The sequence below is a fragment of the Marmota marmota genome, unplaced genomic scaffold (assembly GCF_001458135.2).
Source record: "Marmota marmota marmota unplaced genomic scaffold, marMar, whole genome shotgun sequence".
Classification (NCBI taxonomy): Eukaryota; Metazoa; Chordata; class Mammalia; order Rodentia; family Sciuridae; genus Marmota; species Marmota marmota.
The window spans coordinates 9666147-9676461 of record NW_025999968.1 but is presented as its reverse complement, the minus strand read 5'-3'; the positions used below and the strand labels follow the sequence as shown (position 1 = coordinate 9676461).

Below are 10315 nucleotides of genomic sequence, written 5' to 3'. Positions count from 1 at the left end.
TGCCTTTATTTATTTTAGAGAGAGAGAGAGAATTTTAATATTTATTTTTTAGTTTTTTGGCGGACACAACATGTTTGTATGTGGTGCTGAGGATCAAACCCCGGCTGAACGCGGGCCGCACGCATGCCAGTCGAGCGCGCTACCACTTGAGCCACATCCCCAGCCCTAGAGTGCTTGACTACACGTGTGAGGCCCTGGGTTCGATCCTCAGTGTCACATAAAGATAATAATTCATTATAACTAGTAATAATAGGTAGTTAATAATTAATAATAGGCTGGGCTTGGTGGCACATGCCTGTAATCACAGTGGCTCTGGAGATACAGGCAGGAGGATCTCAAGTTCAAACTCAGCCTCAGCAATTTAACAAGGTGCTAAGCAACTCATGAGACCATGTCTCTAAGTAAAATACAAAAATAGGGCTGGGGATGTGGCTTTGTGGTTGAGTGCTCCTGAGTTCAATCCCTGGTACCCCACCCACCACCAAAATTAATAATATACCAATATTGACTCATCAATTAAGGAATGTACAACACTAATAGGACATGTTAATATTAAAGCCAGGTGAGATAATGCACACCTATATCTCAGCTACTTAGAGGAGGCTGAGACAGGATTGCAAGATCAAGGGCAGTCTCAGCAATTTAGTGAGACCCTAAGCAACCTTGGAAGAACTTGTCTCAAATTAAAAGGGCTGGGGATGTGATTCAGTGGTTAAATTCCCAGCACCAAAAAATAAACAAAAAAAAGAGGCAGGGAGTTAGGGTTATAGCCCAGTGGTAGAGTGTCCCTGGGTTCAATCTTAGTACACACACAAAAAAATTAATATTAAAGAGAAGCATAAAAGAACTCTTTTGCTCAGTTTCCCCATAAACCTAGCAGCTCTACTTAAAAAAAAATATATATATATTTTAATACTTGAGTCTGACACAAATGATCAGGAGACACTGAAAATGAAAAGATGGTCAGAAACCAGCCCAGCATTCATCAGGCTGTGTGATGATTTACCTATGGGCTCTCCACCACTTGTCCTGGGAGGGAAGAGGAATATTTGCAAATTTATGTCCTGTTTTGGGGCCAATAGTTGGAAAGCAGAAAACTTTTTGTTTCTTCTCAATTGCCTTCAGATCAAAATAGTATTTCAACATTGCTTAAGGTGGCACCTTTTGGTCTCCCTACAGTGCATTGCTTTTTCTCTCTTGTTATAATTAATCCTTTCATCATCTTCTTATTCCTAAGAGACAAGTTAGAAAAGAATTGTAAAAAAATTTACTAGAGTAGATACCATTTAACACTAACCCCTTGAAAGTGGCTGATAAACAAGAAATGCAATTCTGGAGTTCCTGAGCAGTTTACCCCCATACAGGATAGTGAGTTAAAAGGATACACGGAGGGACTGGGTTATGGCTCAGTGGTAGAGCACTTGCATAGCCCAGGCAAGGATCCTCAGCACCACATATAGATAAATAAAATAAAGGCATTATACCCATCTACAACTACAAAAAAGTACTTAAAAATATATTTTTAAAGGGTACATGTTTAACAGAGGAACAGCAGCACTGTCTACTTATTCTCAGGACTCCTGTTTATTGCAATGGTCATCTTTATACTTTCCCATCCCACAGTTCCTCCCCATTTATACACACTTATGATACTCCCATTAAAAAATGAAGAAACAATTAGTACATATACACAATGGAATATATTACTCATCCATAAAGAATGAAATGATGGCATTTGCCAGTAAATGGAAGGAGCTAGAGACTATCATGCTAAGTGAAATAAGCCAATCCCAAAATGTTAAACAAAGGTTGAATATTCTCTGCGAATGCTGACTCAAAAAGGGGGTGAAGGTTCACCAGATTGGGCAGGGGAGTATAGGGAAAGGAGAGGAGATGGGAATAGGAAAGACAGTCGAACAAATCGGACAGAACTTTCCTATCTTCATATATGAACACATGACCAGTGTAACTCCACATCATGTACAACCACGAGAATGGGATCCTAATTAGAATAAGGCATACTCCATGTATGTATGTCAAAATACGTTCCACTGTCACGAGTAACTGAAAAGAATAAAAAAGTTAAAAAAAAAAAAAAAAGAGAAAGGAGTAGGAAGAATGTGTGTATGGGAGAGATTACTTTTATGGTCTCTCTAAAATCTAAAACAGCTTGTAATGTATGTTTTTTTCCTAGATGCTATGTAATCATTATATTCTGAAAGAAGTGTCTGTCTCAAAGCTGGGCACCTATAATCCCAGCAACTAGTGAGGCTGAGGCAGGAGTATCATGAGTTCAAAACCAGCTACAGCAAAAAGTAAGGTACTAAGCAACTCAGTGAGACCCCATTTCTAAATATATATGAAATAGGTCTGGGAATGTGGCTTAGTGGTTGAGAGCCCCTGAGTTCAATCAATCAATAAGTAAATAAGACTGGGGATGTAGCTCAGATAGATAGATAAATAAATAAATAAATAAATAAATAAATAAATAAGACTGGGGTTGTAGCTCAGGTTAGGCATACCTGGGTTCAATCCCAAGTACCAAAAAGAAAAAGGAAAAAAAAAAGTCTGTGTCCCCCCCCCCCAAATGACTGAGCAATAATATATAATGACCTACAGGGTAACATATGAAACTATGAGACTATAAAAATCTTTTCTGGTCCGTTCACCTTTTCCCAGATTCACTCATTATATATGTATTAATAATCTTGACCTATTTGCAGTTTCCAAGTGCATCATAATTTTTTCATATTGGTTTTGGCTATTTCCATTAAAAAAGGCCCAAATGATTCCTTTCCAACTGGTAAGCTCCCCCTGAGTATATATAACCTCTTTGGAAACATCCCTAAACTACTCTATTATAGCTACTTCCCATATATTTTCAGAGCTTCTCTTATTCATTTCCATTCCAGTATGCTGCATGGATTTTCCAATTTTTGTATCTCCAGGTAGTTATCTGACATGTGGTAAAAACTCTAATTCCTCCCCACCCCTTTAAACAGGTCCCTTAAATTGAGACGAAAAGACAAGTTTCTGACTTATCACGTTTTTGAGAGTGGGGATTGAACTCACAGGCACTCCATTCCTGGCTCTTATCTTTCTTTTACTTTTAAAAATAAATTTGAGTCTTCCTAGTTTTCCCAAGCTGGCCTTGAACTTGTGATCCTCCTAAATCGCTGGGATTACATATAGGCACCACTATATACAGCTCCATGTCACATATTTTGTTAAGGCTGAAAAACTAGCCATATTTATGTGAGTGCTAATTCACTACTCAATTCAATTCTTTTTACTTCCTCCTTTTGCCTGATCTACACAGCACCTTAAGAAAATAGCATGTTTATTCTTTCTTTTCCTATTAAATTATTCAGAAATCCATCTACACATCTCCTTTATTTGTATGCCATGCTTAGAAAAAAAATCAAATGTTACCTTTTTACACATTCAGGGCATAACATATTATCTTCTAGTCCCGAGGGTGGAAACATACAGGCAGGTAACAGGAAAAGGGAAATCATCCTCTTGGGAGTGTCAGGGACCCAAGTCTGACCTGCATGGAACTGCAGTCGAACCCAGCCTGCTGTTTCTGCAGAAAGAAACTGGCCATGGACCACACACCACCTGACACCTGGGAAGGGGAGAGAAGCAAATATGAATGGCAAGATCTGGATGGTTCTCCAGTACAACCCCTCAGGAAGTCACTCTTTATTTTATCCTTCTATTCTGCTGATAAATCAGTTAAATAACATACATAAAAAAGTGCAGGGCTCGGGCACAGTGGTGCACGCCTATAATCTCAGTGGCTTGGGAGGCTAAGGTAGGAGGATCTCTAGTTCAAAGCCAGCCTCAGCAATGGCAAGGAGCTGAACAACTCCGTGAGTCCCCAAATAAAATGCAAAATAGGGCTGGGCATGTAGCTCAGTGGTCAAGTGCCCCTGAGTTCAACTCTTGGTACTAAATAAATAAATAAATAAATAAAACATAAGAAGTGTAAATAAAAAACATCGTCTAGGTTCACAAATTATATAGAACAAGAGAAATGATAGTTAACTTTTTGTAATGCTTGCTTTGTGTCCAGGATTCTAAGTGGTTTACCTATTAATATATGTATTCTTAAGTACATTATTAACATTTATATCTATTTTTTTTTCCCCTCCAGTGCTGGGAATTGAATCTCAGACCTCGGATCTGCTAGGCAAGCACTTCACTGAGCCACACCCTCAGCCTAGCACCAAACATTTCCATGGTCATTGTTTGCTCTCCAATATGACAAGTCATATGTTTCACATAAGTCTCACAATCATTCTAGGACATAGGTATTTATAATGTTTTCATAGAGAATGACACTAGGGCTTAAGCCAAGTAATTTACCAATGTTTCATACTTAGGAGATAATTAAATCAAGGATTTAAACAACATCTTTCCTTGTGTTCACTGTTATGAATGCCTTAAGAGGAAAAGACCTTAGGGGATTAGCCAACCATATTAGATTATGCTTTCTTCCCACCTTGGAATTCTGCTTCGTGATGAAAAAGGACAATTATCCAGTCACCTGGCCTAGAGATCCATCCAAACAAAACTTGGCTATTCATCCAAAGAAGAAGTCCCACATGAATCCAATTTCTAATCTACAGTTATTTTAACTAATTCCTTCCCTTTTGCCCCCTTACAGTCTTGCAGTAATAAACATTAACCTGTTTCTTGGGTCTAGTACTCACATCTTAAGGCTGATCTTACCAGAGGTTTGCAGCAAAAAGGCCTCCACAGAAGTAGGGATGGGACACGAATTCACAGCCTTGCGCTGATTGGCTCTGGCAGCGATCCTTGCCCAAGATGCCAATATGGACTCCTGAGCTGAATTTACCACTTCAATCATGTTAGTCTCTTCCTCTCTTTTAACCTTATTATGACTTTCCTGAAGCCCTGCTGCATTGGCCACTGCCTTCCATCTCCTGGAAACTGGCTTCAATCTGGCCTCCCGAGATGTTTCAGGAATATCCTGAAAATGAAATTCATGGTAAGTATTTGGAGAAGTGTTATTTCCATAAGGGTGGCTTGTATTAACTTAAATCATAGTTTCTCCCTGTACTTTACTGGAATTGTACCTGCTGGGCAAGCACTCTGCCAATGAGCTCCGTCCCTAGCCCTTGTTATTTTTATTTTTTTATTTTTTGCAGAACTGGAAGTTGAAATTAATGATGTTCAGGCTGGGGATGTGGCTCAAAGGGTAGCGCGCTGGCTTGGCATGCTTGCCGCCGGGGTTCGATCCTCAGCACCACATAGGAACAAAGATGTTGTGTCCGCCGAAAACTAAAAAATAAATATTAAAATTCTCTCTCTCTCTCCCTTTAAAAATAAATAAATAAATACAGGTACTGACCTAAAGCTTGATTTAGAAAAAAAAAAAAAATTAATGATGTTCTACCGCTCCACTATAACCCCCAACCCTTTTTCTTCCTCTCTCTCTCCCTCTCTCTTTTTCCTTGAGACACAGTCTGTTTAAGTTTTACAGGCTAGCCAGATGGCAATCCCTCTGCCTCAGACTCCTGAGTAGCTGGAATTATAAGTGTGTGTGCCACATGCCCAGTATATCATTCATTTTTTTGGCGGGGGTGGGTACCAGGGATTGAACTCAGAGGCACTCAACCACTGAGCCACATCCCGAGCCTTATTTTGTATTTTATTTAGAGTCAGGGTCTCACTGAGTTGCTTAGCGCCTCACTTTTGCTGAGGCTAGCTTTGAACTCATGATCCTCCTGTCTGAGCCTCCCCAGCCACCCAGATTACAGGTGTTTGCTAGGGTACCCCAGCCCCTTATTATTCTCTATACTGACCTGAATGTGTATGTCAGTGTGGGAGCTTAGAAATATTAGTTCCCTTAGGAAAAACTGTTGATTGTTAAAACCATGGGGGGTGCAGGGTTGGGGGGAGGCTGCTATTGCCACCTAGTAGGAAGAAGCTAAGGATGCTCCTAAACATCATGCAATGTACAGGTCTGCCTCTAAAACACACACAGAGAAACATTATTTGGTTCCAAAAGTCCATAGTGCTACAGCTAAGAAACCCTGCCTTGGAGGTGCCACATACATAGCACGTTAGCAGGCAGGCCAACCCACACAGAGAGCCGACCACCTTCACTGTCAGCCCCACACCCATCACTTACATATATTTGTCCGGGATATGCATGCTTCTGTAGCCTCAAATAAACCTCTATTTTCTAAGGAAATTAAAAGGGAAATAAAAGTTAAGATTTGGCAAAGGTTTCCATCCTTAGATCAAGAAGCAGGGGATTCCCACCCATGTACTAACCTGGCCATCAGTACTCAAATTAAATTGTTGGCACCAGTTTCGCAAAGTATCCCGAGAAACCTTATTAATTGGAGGCAAAATGGTCGGCAAGGGAAGGGGTTGTATTTTACAATTAGGTTTTGTTTCAGGAAAGCAGACTGAAAAAAGAATGGAATCAAAGTAGTTTAGGTTTATACAATTTTTTATAATTTCACAAAAATGTTCTCACTTTTCCCACAAACCAGTTTCCACTTTATATATATATATATATATATATATACACACACACACACACACATACATATACATATATTTTTCCCCTTGATATTACAAATGAACAAATAGATTCAGGAATGAAAGTGCTTGCCCAAGATCACACAGTTATTAAAATGGCAGATCTGGAACTCCAACCTACATTAAAATTCTAAAAATTCTAAATTCTATTTTTTTTTTTTAATACTACATACTCCATCTTGTTTTCATAGCCCTTGACCACCTGGATAGAACATTATATTGGATTTCACTTCCAAAGTGTCTAGATTTTTAACCACAAAATATCAGACACCAAAGAATATACTCCTGAAAAAAATATATATAAAAGAATAAATAAATAAATAAATAAATAAAAAGAATATACCCCTGAACTCTACCCCAATCAACAATGGTCCAGTCAGCCCACTTCATTTTTCTCTCCAACACATCTGACTTCACTCTGCTTAATTCTAACCCATCACTATTTATTTCATCTTGTAGTCAATTATTGGCCCAGAGGATAAAATCATCCCAAAGATACTTATTTGATGCCTTTCTATGAAGCACTGGAAACAGATACAAAAGGGTGCTTTTCAGAGTGGCTAGATTTTAGCAGTAATTCTCATCAAGCAAATACTAGATATTTTTCAAAATTATTTAAGAGGCAAGTATGTTTCAACAATTTTTTTTTTCTTGCATTTCTGGCATCCAATTCAGGGCCTCATGAATACTATGCAAGTGCTCTACTACTGAGGAAATCCTCCAGCTCATTATCATTTTTATAGATGAGGAGATTGAGCTCCATGGTTGGGAATTTGGACTCTTTTATGTCTGGAAGCCTTATAAATAAATATAGATCATATTCTGGGCTGGGGATGTGGCTCAGTGGTAGAGTGTTTGACTAGCATGTATGAGGCCCTGGGTTCAATCCTCAGCACCACATACACACAGAAAAGATTATGTTGTGAGCCTGATGTGATGGTGCATTCCTATAATCCCAACTAAATGGGAGGTTTAGACACAAGGGTACAAGTTTGAGTCCAGCCTAGACAATTTAGGGAGACCTGTCTCAAAAAATAGCTGAGTCTTTGAGTTCTATTCTCAGCACCAACAAACAAATAGACTCAAACAAAAAAACAAAAAACAGCCACTTCTATCCAAAATAGCCCATGTGCCTATTTTGCATCTTAAAAGCCAGGCAGTGCAAGCAGCTTAGCAAAGGAGAAGTATGGGAGTTGAGAAATCTCTTGCCACAGGCACTGGAGGTGGGATTTAGGTGGGTATTGTTTAGGTAGATAACAGGGGAGGGGGAAAAAAAAAAAAAAAAACTTTTACTTTTCTTGGGCTTCCCAGTGCTGCTAACCCAGCAGTCTCTGTTCTCATACTCTTATTGTTTTTCCTGGGATTTTAAGGTTTGATACCTTCCTGTTTGATTTCTGCAGTTGAAGAAACACTTGTTTCTATTGGATATTCTTGTTCCTCTGTAACTGGGACCAGTGTTAAAATCACATTTTCCTCATCGAATTGCTCCTCAAGGAAGTTCTGGAAAGAGAAAAGTCAGTCACATCTTCTCACTTGATGCCACACAACTAAACTACTTACTTTCAAGGCACAAGGTACAAATAAGAAACTCAGGAGACAATAGGTGAATGGAGACAGTACTGGGATTCCTTGAATGTGGTATTGAACCTTTGTTAGATAAATGAAATAATGAGGAAACCGGCAAAAGTCAATTTGGAAATGGGTGATTAAGAGAAAACAGAAGATAGGATTTGACTTTGAGGGATTTTCCTCAAGTTCTTTCCTCTCCATGAACTAAAACAAATACTTTCATTTATCTCATACATCTCTTCAGCATGTGTTACTTTCATTTATCTCGGAAATCTCTATGGAATGTATTATTGTCTTTCTATCTTCCAGCAGAAAGATCAGACTCAAGCTATTGTCAACTTTCACTCAAAGGAGTAACTTCAGCCAAAAAAGCCACTGACCCTCTAGAATGCTCTGTCTGCTTAATCCTCTGGCTCATTAATGCTATTCTGATTAAAGAAAAAACTCAAAGTAGCCTACAAATTCCTGAACTGGTCTAGCCCGGGCCAGACAGACAGAAGAGAATGCATGCCTTCCTCTGTTCCATTCAAGATAACTACATATTGCCAAGAAGCACTCAGTGTTGCTTGTTTGTTTGTTTGTTGTTTGCAGTGCTAGCAAGATCCCAAGGTCTTGCACAGGAAGGAAGGGCTTCACCATCAGTGTTTGAATGATCCCAGGAGTGAAGGATACTGTTTAAAAAGCAGGTGGGTAGGAAGGGGCTAACTTTTCCAGGTTTTCTACAGTACAGACCCAGTGGTAGTTGCTGGCTGTCTTTCTCCTGTTTAATCTTCATGGTGCACTTGTGGTAATTTATTGGTTTTCTTGATTTACAACTCAGGAAACCAAGTCTCAGAAATTAAATGGGCAATGCCACAGAGTAACACACACTTGAGTACGGTCCTGACTTGTTTTTTCTCTTAACCCCAAGGGTGAATGAATGCCATTCCAGCCCTATTGTAATCTCAGAATGGATTACTACTCTTCACCCCTCCCCCTATTTAAATCTCTTCCCTTAGGCTCTCAAACTCTTAGCTTCCAATTTGTGATTTTTACATTTGTATAGCACTTTTCAAAATGCTTCCCAGATTCACTTTTTCAGCTTACAAAAGAAAAAAAAAAAAATAGTTGACATTACTGGTGGAACATTACTCCACTCTGAGCAAAGTGGGGATCTGAAGCAGTCCTCCAGCCTGGAACAGTGGCCCCGGTAAATACACGAGGATCTTAATTTAGTTTCCTATACTGTCCAGGATGAATCAAGTCTAGTCTGGGAACCCATGGGATACAAGGGCATTGGAAATTGGTTGCTTCCTTCTCCTGGGAGAAAAAGCAATCGGTCACTTTACTTTCCGACTTTTGGTCACATTACACATTCCCATTTTTTTTTTTAACTTAGCTGACCATTTCTTTACTATTTTTATCTTAACCCGCTACAGCACTTCTTGTCTCTCTCTACAAGATAAATTTTTTCCTTAGGAGTTGGAAACTATTTCTTTTTATTCTCACCCAAATACACATAGAGTATCAATTAAAAGAAAAGTTAAGGATCCATCTGAAAGAGGAGGAGGTTCCAAGATGGAGGTTTCTTCCACCCAGAAATGGATTGATTCATAGCAGCAAAAAGAAAATGTAAGTGAGACCTAGTAAGACTGTGTAAACCAAATGTGAGACAATTAATTCCTTGAGAAAGGAAACTTACCTTCTCAGTGACCCTGTCATTTGCGCCTGACATTTCCAGGAACACCGGGAGACCGCAAAGGAAGCAGGGCTCAGGACAGCTATGCTGTGTGCTCCTTGTAACCGGAGGCTTACGGACTGCTCCTTTTATAGGCAAACGTCTCCTTCTACTTCCTGTTACCCAGATGAGCTGTTTTCCTTCCTCTATTTCTCCTCCTTGATTATTTGACAATGCAACAATTATTAGTTTCATTACTGTCAGGATCCTGTCTTGTTCTCTAGGTAATGGATGATTAAATAATTAGTTTAACTCCAAATCCTTTTGATAAAAATGAGCTTTTTGGGGCAGGGGATGTGGCTCAAGTGGTAGCGCGCTTATCTGGCATGCGTGCGGCTCGGGTTCGATCCTCAGCACCACATACAAACAAAGATGTTGTGTCCGCCGAAAACTAAAAAATAAATATTAAAATTCTCTTAAAAAAAAAAAAATGAGGTTTTTGTTTGT

General features: G+C 39.2%; 1 protein-coding gene across 1 annotated transcript; it reads right to left on the bottom strand.

Moving 5' to 3' along the window:
• Positions 1 to 3428: 3428 nt before the first annotated feature.
• Dppa2 (developmental pluripotency associated 2) lies at positions 3429 to 9923 on the bottom strand. The gene is made up of 6 exons (XM_048803849.1): positions 9833 to 9923; positions 7962 to 8082; positions 6310 to 6446; positions 6164 to 6217; positions 4738 to 4999; positions 3429 to 3628 (listed from the first exon to the last, which is right to left on the bottom strand). The coding sequence occupies exons 1-6, from the start codon at positions 9863 to 9865 to the stop codon at positions 3429 to 3431; spliced, it is 807 nt and encodes a 268-aa protein (XP_048659806.1). The 5' UTR covers positions 9866 to 9923.
• Positions 9924 to 10315: the final 392 nt, after the last annotated feature.

Bases quoted from the DNA above. Each gene is read 5' to 3' on its own strand.
- Dppa2 (XM_048803849.1), bottom strand. From the start codon at position 9,865: ATGTCAGGCGCAAATGACAGGGTCACTGAGAAG. The intron at 6,447-7,961 runs GTATCAAACCTT...TTCTTTTTTCAG, and splicing joins TGCAGAAATCAAACAGGAAG to TCTGCTTTCCTGAAACAAAA. The intron at 6,218-6,309 runs GTTAGTACATGG...TAATTTCCTTAG, and splicing joins ATTTGAGTACTGATGGCCAG to AAAATAGAGGTTTATTTGAG.